General features: G+C 35.3%; 1 protein-coding gene across 2 annotated transcripts in view; it reads right to left on the bottom strand.

Annotated features, from left to right (window-relative positions):
- The window catches only part of SPA2_4 (component of the polarisome), a 49,355-nt gene extending 33,637 nt beyond the window's left edge, over positions 1-15,718 (bottom strand). Inside the window, exons 1-6 of one of the 2 annotated variants that reach the window (XM_051217799.1) lie at positions 15,624-15,718; positions 10,301-10,447; positions 4,275-4,325; positions 2,376-2,556; positions 2,266-2,327; positions 1,168-1,328 (exon numbers count right to left, since the gene is read on the bottom strand). Coding sequence is in view for 1 of the 2 variants with exons in the window: in XM_051217800.1 (XP_051064223.1) it covers positions 1,168-1,265 (98 nt within the window). In the remaining variant the exon portion in view is untranslated. Of the gene's footprint in view, positions 1-1,167; positions 1,511-2,265; positions 2,328-2,375; positions 2,557-4,274; positions 4,326-10,300; positions 10,448-15,623 lie in introns of those variants that run through there. The other variant, XM_051217800.1, reaches the window with a different exon arrangement.
- Positions 15,719-17,387: the final 1,669 nt, after the last annotated feature.

The following is a 17,387-nucleotide window of genomic DNA, read 5'->3' as shown; positions in this document are numbered from 1 at the left end:
ATAGTATTTTAGATGTCCTTGGGTTTCCCGAATATTCTGGAATGCTACTAAACACAGTAACAGTATAGTAATAAGCCAATCAGAAACTCGACATGTGACTTTTCATTTTCTTGATGTTTCTGGCTAAACTTCAACTGAACGCTGATTGGATAAAATGCTTCTTAGTGTTTCCCTGAGCCTTTCTTGTCTTTTGCGAGAAGTTTTCTGGATCACCCCAACACCTAATTTATTCCTAATTAATCAGTTACAGTATTCTATGCTCACAGCCACTTTTGGCTTGATCTTGTACAATGATTATTTTTCATTTTATGGTGTACTGCAGTCTGATCTATATGGATAACATCATTGATGAACACAGTGGGCTTGATACAGATGTGAAGGCGTCGATCAGCAAAGCAAGAGCAGCATATATACAATTGAAGCACATCTGGAACTCAAAACAACTGTCGGTCAACCAACACCAAAGTCACAATTTACAATACAAATGTCAAAACAGTTTTACTGTATGGAGCAGAAACTTGGAAAACTACGAAAGCCATCATCCAGAAGATACAAGTATTTATTAAAAGTTGTCTACGCAAAATACTTCAAATCTGTTGGCAAGACACTATTAACAAACAAACCAGATCCTAGCGGTGAGAGAAACCAGAAAGAAGCGTTGGAAGTGGATAGGACACACATTGAGGAAAGAACCCAACTGCATCACAAGGCAAGCTCTCATCACTTGAAATCCTCAAGGGCAAAAGAAAAGAAGTTGAACAAAGAACACATTGCGCTGAGGAACAGAGGCAGACATGAGAAAAATGAACAAGAATTGGATAGAACTGGAAAGGAAGGCTGGGGATAGAGTGGGTTGGAGAATGCTGGTCAGTGGTCTATGCTCCATTGGGAGTAAGTAAGTAAGCAGTCTTATCTGCTTGTACATAAACCATGTACCTTTGAAATATACGATTACAATAACGGAAGTTGATATTCGTATTCTAGACTGAGCGAGAAGGGGAAGGAAAGAATCTACTATATTGACGAACATTAAAGATTCAGAGTTGATTCAAAGCTACTAGTAATGGTTGGCATGTCATTCATTAGCTCGATATTCTGATCGTTGGTTTTGTCACATGATATTAGACAAGGCCATAGGATATAACATCAATAATATAAACAATTTACCTTATACATTTTGTACTACCGCATTCATTATGATTATTTATATGTTCATGAATTGATGAAGAGTCACTTGATGATGAATAATCTGAATGAGATTTCATTAAAGTTTCATTTGGATTAACTTTTTCATTTGACTGATCATTAATATCAGAAATTTTGATAGACTAAAACATAAATAACATGGTGTATTTATCCAATATTCAATATATCAATCAGTCAGTAAGTTAGCTACAACATAGAACCTAGGCACATATATGCATCGGTACAAGTTTTTATACCTTATTACCACAACAAGATCAACATCAGATTCAAAGAAATAGTTAATTCAATGGTGGTAATATATAAAAGGAAGATTTTGTATAAGGATATAGTACAGATAGAGAGAATTAGTTAATAGAAAGAATGATGTAAAGCATGGTGATCTAGCTTTAATCGATTCATGAATTCAATTATTAAATCATTAAAATCTCCAAAAACCCCCTTTTTGATTATAATCATCATGTGCTCACTAGTGACTGGTTTCAAAAATTATTTCCTGGAGTTCTAGTGAGAAGCAGTGACCAGAGGAGTTTAACCAGCTCTGTTGTGAGGTAGTAACTCACTGAAGACAATGTTGGACCGTGGTGAAATATCGTGGATTGGTTGAAATTAGAGAATAACAACGTTGGATACCGGATCAGTGGTCTGGTGGTTAAGCGCTCTTGCGGTAGACCGAAATTTATGAGTTCGAATCATTTCGGTGTGTGATCGTAAATGAGCTCTTTTGAGGAGTCCCATACTAACACGAAACGGCTATCCAGTGCTTCCAGGTCTTCCATGGTGGTCTAGCTCTAGTTGTTTTAGATTTTCTTTAACTGACCAATTAATTGACTTATCCTCCTTAAAATAGCTTACACTTTTTCGTAATGCTACTTATTAACGTAGTCAATATGGCAACTTGAGGAAACGGGAAGTGATTACAATCATATTTATGCATCCAATATATCAATCCAGTGGATGTTTATAAATATTCGATAGATTATCGAACTACTTATATTATTATTCAATAGTATACTTCAGCAGAGATAAAATTTCATAAAGATCAGTAGTTTTGTCACTTACTTGATCTAGTTTTGCACATATTTTATCGTTTGTCATATTTTGCTTCCTTTTCTCCGTCAATTCTAAATAGATAAATAAAACGTAATGAAGAGAGAGAATCTTCAACCCACCTTCAATTGAACAATTATCTGAAATATCTTGTATATTCGGATTAATTAATTCACCATATAAATAAATGTAACCATTTAATTGTTTTTGTAAATATTCACAGTTGGAACATTCATGACCAGCGGGATGATGATGATGATGATGATGATGAAGAAGAAGATCATCTTCCAAATTGTCCGACTCCTAATCATGACAATAAGAATAACAATATAAATGGGATAAATCCACTAAACTTTCTGTCAGAACCTGTAATAATATTATTAAAATATAAGAATCTCAGATATCTGTTTTTCACGTAGCTTTCATCACAAATTTATTTCAGTCACATAATCTTTGACAAACAAGAAGCAATGGATAGGCATTTCATTCTAGTATGAGAATCTTCAGCATGACACATCAATGGATCTTGAGTTCGACTCCTAACATAATTTGTATCCCAGAGGAATAACAGAAGTTGTTTTTTGCAAACCACGCTAGAATTTTAAAAATGCATTTGTCATCCATTCAAGAAAATAAGTGGAACCACAAAACAAATATTTGGTCCTGCTGAATGTGTCTATCACGTGACTTTTATGACAGTTTAGCATTGTTTAACCTTCAATTCGATTAATTATAAATCCAATAGTTATGATTCCCAACTTTAATCAATTCATCAACCTAAATATAATTTCAATGGTTAAGATCATGAGTCAGTTGAAGGTAGACCACCATGTAAAACCTGGAAGCACTGGACGGCCAGTGCTCTAGTGGTTAAGTGATCGCTCACGAAACCAGTAGGTCCTGTGTTTGAATCTCTCAGGAGGCGAGGTCGTGGATGCGCACTGCTGAGGAGTCCCACAATAGGACAAAACAACCGTCCAGTGCTTCCACGTTTCCCATGGTGGTCTAGTTTCAACTGACTCATGATTTTAACCATTGAAATTGCTATAATATCCACAAAACCCATCTGATACTAAATATAATTGTTTACTCACTATAAGCATGTGGTGTGTACTACTAATGTCAATAGATATAGGTAGTATGCAGTATTAATCCAAAGTGAAATGCCTAGAGACAGACATTTAAGAAGATCGAAGAGAAGAGAACGAGAACAGAGAGTGATGTGTGTGAAAAAGAGGGAACAATTGATTGATATTTTGCAAATGAATTATTTGATGTATGGTTCTCAGATATTACTATGAGATTCTTTAAATTTGTATTGAAATACATTTGCTTGTCCTTAACTGTGTTCTCAATCACTACAAGAGTACTCCATGTTAAGTTTTCAATGTCCTTACTAAGAACTCATAATTGATGAATTTAACCATATTGAGAATGTGACATACATCATCAAATATTGGTAGATTGTCTTTCTAAATTTGTGAGAGAGAAAAAAGTAGAGCCTAGCGGAAGAACAAACGAAGAAGAAGCGTCGGAAGTGGATAGGACACACATTGAGGAAAACACTCAACTGCGTCACAATGCAAACTCTCATCACTTGAAATCCTCATGTGCAAAAGAGAAGAGGAAAACCAAAGAACACATTATGCCGGGAAACGGAGACAGATATGAGAACAATGAACAACAGTTGGACAAGATTAAAAAGGAAGGCTCAGGACAGAGTGAGTTGGAGAATGCTGGTCGGCAACCGATGCTCCATTATAAGTTATAGGTGTAAGTAAGTCAGCAAGTCTTTCTGAATCACAAATTTGAATAAGGTAATCGGTATAGTCGTAGGTGCTCGTTGCTAAAGAGTTCCATACTTTGTAAATATTCAAAAGGATATCCATTCAAGGTGTAAATCTCTTTGAACTGACAAAGTAATACCCAGTAGTCATCATCAAATAAATTGATTATAAAGCAACATAAGAAATAACAATGTTTGTTAATCTTTCATTTACATTCTATACTTTCTAACTTACATTTGATTTTGTCTTATACATAGTATATGTAGTCAATTGTTCACGTAAATCCTATGAATAATGAACGATAACATGAAATATATTGATTATCAGTTCATATCAGAAAAGGGGTTTTGTGGATATTATAGTCATCTTATTACTTGAGATTATGAGTTCTAGCGAGAAGCAGTGACTAGTGGAGTTGAATTAGATCAGTTGTAAGATAGTAACTCACTGATGACAATAATGGATGTGTCACTCGATTCCGTGAACTGGTTAAAGTTAAACATTAACACCGTTGGATGCCGACCAGCTCAGTAGTCTAGTGGTTAAGTGCTCGAGCGCGAAACCAGTGGGTCCTGGGTTTGAATCTCGCAGGAAGCGAGGTTGTGGATGTGCACTGCTGAGGAGTCTCACAATGGGACGAAACAGCCGACCAGCGCTTCCAGGTTTTCCATGGTGGTCTAACTTCAATTGACTCATGATCCTAACCATTGAAATTACTATAACATCTACAAAACCCACTTGATTATTAATCAACATATGCTTGCTAGTGACTGGCTTCAAGAGATACATTCTAGAGTTCTAGTAAGAAGTAGTGACCAGTGGAGTTCAACCAGGTCTGTTGTGATATAGCAACTCACTGAAGACAATGGTGGATGTGTCACTCGATTCCGTGAATTGGTTAAAGTGAAACATTAACACCGATGGATTCCGGCTCAATGGTCAAGTGGTTAAACGCTAGTCCGCAAAACCGATAGGTCTCGCAAGTCGAGAACGTGGATGCACACTGTTAGGAGTCCCATACTAGGACTATTGGACGAAACAGCTGTCCAATGCTTCCAGATTTTCAATGAGGATTCAACATCAATCGATTTATGGTCTCAATCAAAATAAACAGTCTTGGTTCAAAGTATTTGTAAATTGTAATGTATAATAATATTAAGAAGAAGAAGAAGAAACAAAACAGTGAATTCACTAATGAACACATATACACAAAGGCTAATTAATCGACAACCCTGTAACATTCATATCAAAAGCGTACTTTATAAAATTGATTGATTGATTGATAGATACCCTTCAATAGAACAAAATATTTACAAATAATGTGATTAATTATACTACTACTATCACCACCACCATCACCACCACCATTATTATTATTATTACTGCCAAGAGTAATAATTTATTCACTTAAATCAATATTTCTACATATGATAAGTTAGTTATACGTCACGTGATGCAACTACCTGATAGGTCAATACATGTTGCTATGCCTGTGTGTTTATCTTCGTCTGTATGCATATGTATATGTAAGTGCTACCTATACTATACCATTCTTGATTAATTTCACTTAGATTATCTAATATTTTTTTAGATTGATTTAATTCAACTGTTTAATACTTATGTTAAATTGAAGTGATCAATGTTAGATTACCATTGAAAACCTGAAAGCACTAGATGGCTGTTTTGTCCTAATCCTCACGTGAGACTCGAACTCAGAAGTTTTAGTCCCAAACGAGAATGCTTAACGTTGAGACTACTGGGCCGACATTCAACGGTGTTAATGTTGAATTTTAACCAAATCATGAAATTGTGCGATGATCTACCATTGCCTCCGATGGGTAACTGCCTCACATCTGACATGGATTAGCTTCACTGGCCATGGTTTCTTAGCAGAACCTCTCGATGTTAGTCACTAGTGAACACATGATCATTTCAATATCAGGTTGTGGAGATTATCGAGTTTTAATTAAGATCATGAATCTATCAATGTTAGACTACTGTTGAAAACATGGGAGTCCTACAGTAGGTTGAGACGGTCGTCCAGTGCTTCCAGTTTTTCAATGGTGGTTTAGCAATGATTGATCCATGATCTCAATCAAAATTTAATAATCTCCACAATCTTATACTGATGTTTTATTCACCTAACAATTATTCAGAGAATTGCTATATCGTGGTAAACTTTTAACATAAAGCTAATCAATATCAGATGGGTTTTGAGGATATTATAGTAATTTCAATGGTTAAGATCATGAGTCAATTGAAGCTAGACAACCATGGAAAACCTCGAAGCACCGGACGGTCGTTTCACCCTATCGTGGGACTCCTCAGCAGTGCGCATCCACAACCCCGCTCCCTACGGGGTTCGAAACCAGGACCTACTGGCTTCACGCGCGAGCACTTAACCTCTAGATCACTGAGCTGGTCGGCATCCAACGTTGTTAATGTCTAACTTCAACTAAGCCACGAAATTGAGCTACACATCCACCATTGTCTTCATTGAGTTACTATCTCACAACAGACCCGGTTGAACTCCACTGTTCACTACTTCTCACTAGAACTCTAGAATATACCTGTTGAATCCAGTCACTAGTAAGCATATGTTGATTATTATCAGATCTAATCCTTTAAAGCTGTTCTACATGAAGTAAATGTTTATATCTTGCTTGTGTGATAACCAAACACTTGAATTATAGCATCTTTCTATTCTTCTACTTGTAAGCTTTATGATGATGCATACTCTTTTTATTTTACTGATAATTTATAACGGACCTATCACATTCAGTTCTCGTCCACTTATGGAGTAGTTTTGCTAGTACTCTGACTTCTTAATTATATTGATATATTATGAAGATTTCACTTGTATATTTGAACTATAGAATTAGAAGTTACCTATTCAGTGTATTGTGTTCGATTCTTATAATCAGGCGACTTGAATGAGTGTGTAAGAACTGTATTATGGACCAATAGCTGTTAAGTATTTTGTTCTCGGATTTAAACAATGGTTAACAAGTCATTGGTACTAAATTGAAATTTCTAGATGAAATAATCAATATTTGAACAAGATCATCCAACTACTCTCCAGTTGTTATGGTGATAACAGCTCTAACTGAGGGAATAGATTAAGAATTTCTTGGTTAAAGGATCAATTCTGATAAGATAACAAATGTAGCTAAAGCCCAACATTAGAAAACATAATACAACACCATATCATTCCATATAATTCAGTCAGTATTAGGGATTATTAAATAGTGTAATACTGGATCGTTGGACAGATACTGTCAGCAATAACCTACTATGGGAGAAAATAAACCAGATCCCAGCGGTGAAAGAAATCAGGAAGAAGCGTTGGAAGTGGATAGGACACACATTGAGGAAAGCACTCAACTGCGTCACAACACAACGACTCATCACTTGGAATCCTCAAGGGCAAAAGAGAATAGGATGATCAAACAACACATTGCGATGAAACATACAGACAGACATGAGAAGAATGGACAACGGTTTGGATAGAACTAGAAAGGATGGCCTCAGAATAGAGTGGGTTGGAGAATGCTGGTCGGCGACCTATGCACCACTGTGATTAACAGGCGTAAGTAAGTAGGTAAAATAAAAGTAATACTGGTTACTAGTCATTGGTTAGCGTATGTATAAATATGATAGAGTTTGTGTACTTATCATTGGTCATCTTCTAGGTACATTACTATTGTCTTGTTAAGAAGCTTTGATCTGTTTGAAGTGAGATATCTATCATCGATTATACAGAATAACGATTGAATATTAGCTCAAATTGACAGAAGTTAGGAGAATGAGCTATTGGGTTCCAACTAAGTGATATAAAATTAATGCGTACTTATCAGTTCAGTCCCTGATTACATCACATGTTCTCATTACTTTAATGTTCGATATTAAAATGGAATTTGTTATTTGGTTTTCAATGATTCTTAAGTTGATGTCAGTCTGTAACAAAACGACAAAAAACAACTTCACAATAAACTAATCTCCATGGTTTATTTAATGAAATGAATTTTTGAACGACATCGTCAGCACCACCTTCAGGTAAAAGAATGGTGAAAGCTCTACGACCAAACCATCCAGCTCAGAGAATAAAACTTCATTAAAATCATCCACCTGAGCTACAAATCTTCTCCATCATCTCTAGTAAACGACCTCCAATCACATAACATTACTGAAATGATTGTTGCATTACGATTAACAGAATAATTACCACCATTCATCATTAGCATTGTCTAACGATATACAATTGGATTGTTTCATAATTATTATTACAAATTCAGTATCTATTCCAATTATAAATAACGTTATTGAATAGGTACATTACAAAACAACATATGCTCACTAGTGACTAGATTCAAGAGGTATATTCTAGAGTTCTAGTGAGAAGTAGTGAACAGTGGAGTTCAACCGGGTCTGTTGTGAGATAGTAACTCAATGAAGACAATGGTGGATGTGTAGCTCAATTTCGTGGCTTAGTTGAAGTTAGACATTAACAACGTTGGATGCCGACCAGCTCAGTGATCTAGAGGTTAAGTGCTCGCGCGTGAAGCCAGTAGGTCCTGGTTTCGAACCCCGTAGGGAGCGGGGTTGTGGATGCGCACTGCTGAGGAGTCCCACGATAGGGTGAAACGACCGTCCGGTGCTTCGAGGTTTTCCATGGTTGTCTAGCTTCAATTGACTCATGATCTTAACCATTGAAATTACTATAATATCCACAAAACCCATATGATATCAAAATAAAATAGCCAATCTAATAAAATAATCACGATTCAAGTATCAAATTATAACAATAACATGATTATCCATTTATAGACTAAACATGTACCTATTTTGTACATTTGGATGATATATGTATTTGTGCCAAATGTTTAGATTCTCTCAATGATAGTTTTTATTCATATTAGAATGGGTTTTTGTAGATATTATAATAGTTTCAAAAGTTGAGATCGAGAGTCAGTGAAAGCTAGAACACCATGGAAAACCTGGAAGCACTAGATGGCCGTTTCGTAGTACTGTGGGACTCCTCAGCAGTGCGCATTCACTATCCAGCCTCGCGAGTGAAAGCTTAACAGGTGAGACCACTGAGCCGGGATCCAACGGTGTTAATATCTAACCTCAATCAATCCACGAAATTGAATGACAAATCCAGCACAACAGACCCGGCTTCAAGAGCTACTTCCTGGAGTTCTAGTGAGAGGCAGTGACCAGTGGAGTTCAGACAGGTCTGTTGTGAGACAGTGACTCATTGAAGACAATAGCGCAACTTCGTGATTTGGTTTAAGTTAGACATTAACACCGTTGGATGCCGGCTCAGTGATCTCACCGTTAAGCGTTCACGTGCGTGACTGATAGGTCCTTGGTTCGAATCTCGCGAGGTGGGATCGTGGATGCGCACCACTGAGGAGTTCCGTACTAGGACGAAACGGGCGTTCACTACTTCCAGGTTTTCCATGGTGGTCTGGTATTTTTCTTGAAAAAAGTCGGTTGATATACAGTTGGAGAAAATAAATATTAAGCTCTACAATTACTATTCACTCTATCTGTCAACAAAATTTAACTCTCATCTAAAGAAAATTGGTTTCGTTTTAGAGAAATTGACTGTGCATCACCTGGTCTACATATCCTGGTGCTACATTGATGCGGCCAAACTATAATTTATGGACAAATCAATCAGATTTAAGGTAACAGGTCTTGGATATTGGCGCAAAATTCATTCACCCATTTGGACGAATATCAGTCGATTGTTTCAGACTTTATTGTTCCTTCATTTCCACACCAATCATTCTTTGTTCTCATTCTCTTTTCTTCGATCTTTTTGACCTTCTGCTGCCAGATATTTCACTTTTGATTGATTACATATACTACTTATATCTGTTGATATCAGTAGCACAAACTACAATATCATATGCTAGTTGTCATAACCATTTTCCTCATTAGAATCTATTGCATTAAGGTAGCAACAATGACTTTTCATTCTGTAAATATTGTAAACTCATACTTAATGTTACAATTTGTGCCCTGTGTCCTATTCAATGTATAACGTAATGGTACTGTCAATTAGAGAACAGTGAATTATCAACCGGAGCAATGACTCATAAAAAAACGGTACGATCAATCTATAGTCTTTATCGGTCCTGCTTCGCAATTAGCCCTGACTATTGAATCCAGTACACCAATCTCAGCAGCCATGATATCAAGATTTAATGAACTATCTACTACACATTTCAATTGGCATGTCAACTTACTTGAATTAATTTATCTAAAATTTGATTATCTTCTAGTAATTTCTTTTCATTTTCTATTTTTATTAAAATTATTTGTTCCAAATGTTGATTTGTTTGGATCAGATTTTCTTTTTCTGTATGAAACATCTCATGATCTGATTTCATAGACTATAGAGTAATGAAAGAAGAATCATTGATAAACAATTGTATGATCAGAAGTGAATATCTTTCAATTCATATTGTCATATATATGAACACCGATTATCACGATGCGCAATACTGATAACTAGTGTTTGGGATGATTGAAAGAAAGTTAGGGGTGGCAAAACCAAAACGTAGCATCAGTCATTGAAGTCACCAACGTCTAGTATGAGCCATGTGGATGGTAGATGTAGACTAGTTGGTTGTGGTCTGTGTGACTATCGTAACCAATTTTTGGAGACTCTGTGTGACATGGCTCAGAATCGATCACAATGGCGTCGGTGCATACACTCTTTATCTTCCCTTAAATCGTGAAATTAAAATTGTCTTATATCTTTCTTTCTGTATTATATCCTTATATGCAATCTTTCTTTTATGTATTACTACCATTTAATTAACTACTTTTATGAATCCGGTGTTGATCTTGTTGTGCTAATGAGGTATGGCAACTTGGACAAATGCATATATGTGCCTGACTGACATATTAACACATGAAATTCATATGACTATAACAATGGAGGCATTGAACATGTTGAGAAGTATAAGATGAAAAATAATAATATTAGATCTATTGGACATTTAATTGTAAAAATCACAGTTCAGAAGAACACAATTGAGAATAATGAACAAGAGTTTAGACTGACACTAAACTTAAAACTTTCAAGAAGAATGAATGCATATGGACTATTGTGACTGGTTTGCTCTATGCTGTCTAGCATCCTTAATCAAAGAATATGACTGGTAATCTCTACTTGTTTTGCTGATGTGTTGTGACATTTTTAACCGATACATAAATATACCAAATTCCATGTTGCTTATGACTGAGTGATTGACTGGCAACGCCTATATACAGCTTCTGTGACCAGCATACAACAAATGAAATGTAGCTAGCAATAGAATACAGGAAGCGCACTTCTTCCTATTTAGAACTCGTCAGCTGAGTGTACTTGCATCCCTGAGTTAGTAACCACTCCTTAACTCTAACCTAGTACTATTCACTATAAATGTCTTTCCATTATCCACTTAGCCACAGAGTTCAGGTAGCCACCCGCCTTGTGCAACCGGTGTGAGATTTATATTTAATTTAGAATGAATTGGATAATCCTGTTATTTATATATTTGACCGAAATTTGATCATTTTTAGTTGACTATTGTTAATCCAGGCAAATTCAGCTGACGAGTCCCAAATAAACCGAAACAGCCTACTTGTATTCTATTGCTAGTCACTATCTAACTGTGTTAATCAATGTACAAAAATTAGCTTATCTATAATTGACAACAATCTGATCTGTCAAAATCATTGTTGTTGTTATTATGATTAACAGTAAACATATAATCAAATCATATAGCCTTATGTGATTAAAATACCTACTGTGATATGATCAACTCAGACACCTATAGAAGTATCCATACATACACACACACACACACACACAAAACCTTCACTATTAAGATACAATAACTAAATGAATCCGTTATTGTTTTATGTTCTATTATATTCAACATATTCATACCCACGTGAATATGAGTATACACAATTAAACTCATTCATCTACATTAAAATTAAAAGAAGAAGAAGAAACAACAAAAAGTGATCAGAAAGAAAAATTATTTCGATATTGATCATTGAATGAAGTGGTAAAGTAGTTTGTTTCATTTTAGAATTTTAAAAAAAAAAACTGATTTCTTGTGTCAAATAGTTGGATCGTTTTTGTTTTCAACCATGTGTTAACTACTGGTGAATGAGAAACTATGATCAGTAGTGTTGTATTATGTCAGGTTTGACGTAGTTACCCACTAATGGCACCGATAGATGGATGAAAAATATTACTTTACTTATTTACTTACGCCGGTTACTCCTCGTGAAGAAGTATAGGCCGCTCACCAGCATTCTTCATCCAACCCTGTCCTGAGTAATCCTTTTCAGTTCTTTCCAGTTGTAATTCATTCTTTTCATATCTGCTTCTATTTCCCGGCGTAATGTGTTATTTGGCCTTTCTCTTTTCCTCTTCCCTTCAGGATTACAAGTTAGTGCTTGTCTCGTGATGCAGTTTGATGATTTCCATAATGTATATCCTATCCACTTCGAATGTCTTTTCCTAATTTCCTCTTCAACTGGAAGTTGGTTTGTCCTCTTTCACAGTAGATTGTTGCTGATGGTATTCGGCAAACTCACATTGAGTATCTTGAGTAGACAGCTGTTTATAAATACTTGCACCTTCTTGATGGTGGTTGTAGTAGTTCTGGAAGTTTCAGCTCCGTACAAGAGAACAAGCTATCTTGACGTTCGTATTGAAGATTGTGACTTTGATATTAGTTGACAGACAGTTGTTTTGAGTTCCATATGTTCTTCAATTGTAGGAGCGCTTTGCCAATCTTCGCCTTTACGTCCGCATCCGATCCTTCTTGTTCATCAATGATGCTCTTCAGATACGTGAGACGTTCGACCTGTTCCAGAGTTCCTCCATCAAATGTGATTGATTGGGTTGGTGATCACCATGTTGGATTTTAGGATCTTACTTTTTCTTTTGTGTATACTTGGACCTACTTGATGAACAATATCCCGAACTGAAATTAGACATCTCAAACATTGGACGTCGATTTAGAGACCTGAAGGTGAAGAACTCACTGAGAGACCTATAGTCGAGGGCTTGATCTTGGTAGAGGGTTCGTAGATGCACATTGTTTAGAAGTCCTATACTTGGACAAAACAACTGTCCAGTAATTCCTTAGTTTTCAAAAGTCATTCCTCGATGTTACATTCTAGTCTGGGATTGTGCACAGAGTGAAACTAAAGATCATGACTTTTCATAAAAACTACTATATATTTAAACAAATGATCTTGATACCATTCCACTCATAGTATAGTGGGACCCTCAAATCAATATCATTTCGATTATTATAAGATGATTCAGTCAACAAGAAACTAAATGACTACATTTTGTGATAGCTGGTAAAGGATACAAAACACCTTGGATCTTACGGAAATCAACATTACATGAATAGTTCAAACTTGTGTTACCCAGGATTTTAGTGTAAGTTGTTATAACTGGTCTGTTTGAATTACACCTAGAGTGACGTAATTAATATAATTCAATGAGTGAAAAGAGTCAGAGAACGTAACACTGACATACTCTAAGCACCTAGACTTTACAGGCGTTATAATCTTTCATTTGAATGGATGAGTCGTGAAACTTTCACTGACTCACTAGACAACACCATCAATACATACATCAGAAAGTAATAAGCTATAAACGTTTTCTACGATCTGATCAACAGTTTAGTCTGTTGACTTCAAATCTGATTAGTTGTTGTCCATAACTGTTTTATTGTTATTTGCATTCTTATTTAGACTGTTTTCTTGCTGACCTGAGCTCTGACTTTGTAATTGTTTGTCATTTTTCTTACAAGATAATAAACTGAGTCAGATCAAACGAGAAGATAAAAGTGTAAATGACAATAATAAAATTATTCACAACAACTAATCACATTCTAAGTCAGCAGAACAGGCTACTAGTCATTTGCAGTACTCATTCAAACCTCTAATCTAGACCATGTCCAGGATCTTTAGGTCTCATTACTAAGGCTTAATCTCTGAGTCACTAGGGTACCATCCAGTTGCGTAAGCGTGTAACTTTAATTAATTTGCAATACTTCGCTACCAACTTTGATGGCTTGTGGTGGATAATTGTTTCATACTCGGTATGACTGAGCTTCACTGGTCACAGCTTTTGACAAGAACTCCTGGAAATTCATCTGCATGTTAGTTACTAGTAGAGATATAATTATTATTTATGTAAATAGTTTGTAGAAATCTCTGGATTATCATTATGATCTACAGATTATTCATGTACTCTTGAGACTGAAGGCTTTGTGTTCGATCTCCGGTGTGACCATGGATGTTCACTGTTAAGGAGTTCCATAATAAGATAAAAACATCTGTGGAAAACCTGGAAGCACTGGATGGCCGTTTTGTCCCATTATACGACTCCTCAACAGCGTACATCGGTGATTCCGCCTCGGGGGATTGGGATTTAGGTTTTCCACTGTGGTCTAGCTTTAATTAGTTCATGAATTCAATTATTAAACTACTATTATATCCACAAAAACCCCTTTCTGATTATTACACAATCATCAAATGTTTGTTAACTCTATGATTTCTTATCACTAGTTCGATGTTCTGGAAATTCCCCCCACAAACTTTGTTTATTTACTTAAAACAAACAATTTTTATGACCTTATTAACTCTATCGGAATCTTCACTACAACATGATACACATATTAGGGTGATGATAAACTCCACTCTTGTTTGCATTTTCAACCTTGTAGCTGGCAACCAACCAAAATGAGGTGGGAATTATCATGTACACTATCGTCATCTGTGATAGAAAGCTGATTACTCCGTCTGTTATTTTTTTTGCTGGCTTACATGATCAATGTAAAGTTTTCTACGATAAAACATCACTCTATGATGTAACGGACTTGTCAAGTGTGGTTCAATCAGTCATAATGAAAGAATCATTACAATATAGCATAATTCATACCTTCAATTAATTCTATAATAGAAAGTATCCCGAAATATAACCGTATTTACTACGTTTGATACACTTAGATGAATTAAAAGTGTAGAATTAATCCTTAGCCAATTTCTATGATAAATATTAGTATAGGATTGGGGAAATTATTAAATTTTGATTGAGATCATCAATCGATCAATCTGAAAGCACTAGATGACCATTTCGTTATGAGGAGTCATATATTAGAATGAAACAGGCGTTCACTGCTCCTAGATTTTTAATGGTAGTCCAACATTGATCGATTCATTCCCCTAACTACCCTGATATGGTCGAAAGTAGAGAGAATCCACTCAATCTCTCTCAAAATGATCTCACATAGCTACAAGTATACAGCCACTGCCAGGAAATCCTACTTACTGCCTTCTCATGAAGGAGATGTTGTTTACGAAATTGTGAGGACGAAAAGCGAATGTCCAAGTTAGTGAACATAGAAAGTACACCTAGGGGAGTTGGAAAACTTTAATTCCAAACCAATAATGTAAATGAGCTCCTGAATCTCCTGACATCACATCATTGCCTTGCGGATTAACGTAATAAAATGAATTCATATTATTTCATCAACTTACTTGTATCAAGTTATTTAAGATCACATTGTCTGATTTTAATTGTTCATTTAAATCTTCTTTCTTATTTAATTCCATTTTCATTTCTTTCATTATCATATTCAATTTCTTTAATTCATTTAACATGAGATTTCAAAAGAGAAAAACAAACAAACAGCTTTAATACATAGATACAATTATGAATAAGAATGTAATGATCTTCTATAGGTAACAGCCTAGCAACTGATGCAGATTAAACTTCATTGGTCAAATCTTCTTATTAGTACTTGGAGAATGTTCATTTTGTTTTCATACATTATCGATAATGGCATTTGAAGCGAACAGTACTGAGTTCGAGTCCTAGAGTGAACATCCACATCCAATTATCTCTTGTAGTTAGTTACTAATAACCATATGATGAATGAAATTCAATATGTTTAATACAAGAATAAAAAAGTTTTTCTTTTAATTGTATTGATCATGTTATGGGTAGTGTCACGTTCTCACAAATAAAAGTTAAGTTATGATTATTAATGATTGAGATCATCAATCGATCAATGTTAAACTACTATTGAAAACCTGAAAGCACTAGATGACTATTTCGTCATGAGGAGTCCTATACACTAGAGCAAAACGGCTGTTCAATACTTCCAGCTTTTCAATGGTGGTCTGTCATTGACCGATTCATGCCCCCAAATGTTGACATTTTTAATAAATATAAATCATATGCTTACTGGTAAATATCTTTAAGATATGACATTGGGAGTTTTAATCAAATGCCATGACCATTAAATTTCGATTATGTCAAGTGTGAACTAGTTACTCATCGCTTGTAAGTAATAAATGAAAGTTGTGTAATATTGTAAACTTATATGCCATTGGATACTAGCTCAGTGATGTACAGGGTAAATGTTCATTTTGTTTCCATACATTATCGATAATGGTGTTTGAAGCGAACGGTACTGAGTTCGAGCCCTGGAGTGAACATCCAGAAGTCACAAATAGGACGAAACGTGCATTCTCGATTCTACTGCTAGCCAATATCCATCCATTATATCTTTCAATTCAATCTGTTTTGAAATTGAAGATGCCTTTTGTTAGATGGTTATAATCTAATATAAAAGAAATTTTTAATGTTCACTATTTTTCTGTGAGATTATGGACCGATTAATGTTAAAGGACCATTGAAAACCTGGTGGCATTGGACAGCCGTTTCGTCTCATTGTGGGACTTGGGAGTGGAATCGTGGATGCGCACCACTGATGAGTCCCACAATAGGAACTGATAGTGTATGTTTCAATCTTACCAATCTTATAATATGAAAAATATGAAATATAAAGTGTTTAATTGTTTTCTATAGTTTACTATTAACGAGTTAATAGGAATGGTGGTGATACTATAATTTATGAACGACCTTTGGACAACACTACAATGACCTTAAGAGTGTTCACCTACTTAACTAGGACTAAATAAGGGTTATAACTCAGTGTGGAGAACAAAGATAATGATTTACAGTTGATGGGTTAAATGTTAAGAATTAGATTTAAGGTTTTCATCACAAATTAACATTAGCTATAATACCAAAATGCTTTTTAACCAAATGGATGAATAAATTTGGTACCAAAATCCAAGACTTGTTATGTTAACCGATTTCATTCATACTAGTCGTTGCTTTTCAATGTTCTCAAGGGTCATTTTAATCGGGACATTGTAAGGCATGTCGCCATTGCTAACATTATTGAGTTTGACTATCGTGTAATCGGAATAGGTCAACTTTGGCCTGTTCAT

Source organism: Schistosoma haematobium, chromosome 7 (genome assembly GCF_000699445.3).
Source record: "Schistosoma haematobium chromosome 7, whole genome shotgun sequence".
NCBI classification, from domain to species: Eukaryota; Metazoa; Platyhelminthes; class Trematoda; order Strigeidida; family Schistosomatidae; genus Schistosoma; species Schistosoma haematobium.
This window is presented reverse-complemented; position numbering and strand designations above follow the sequence as displayed.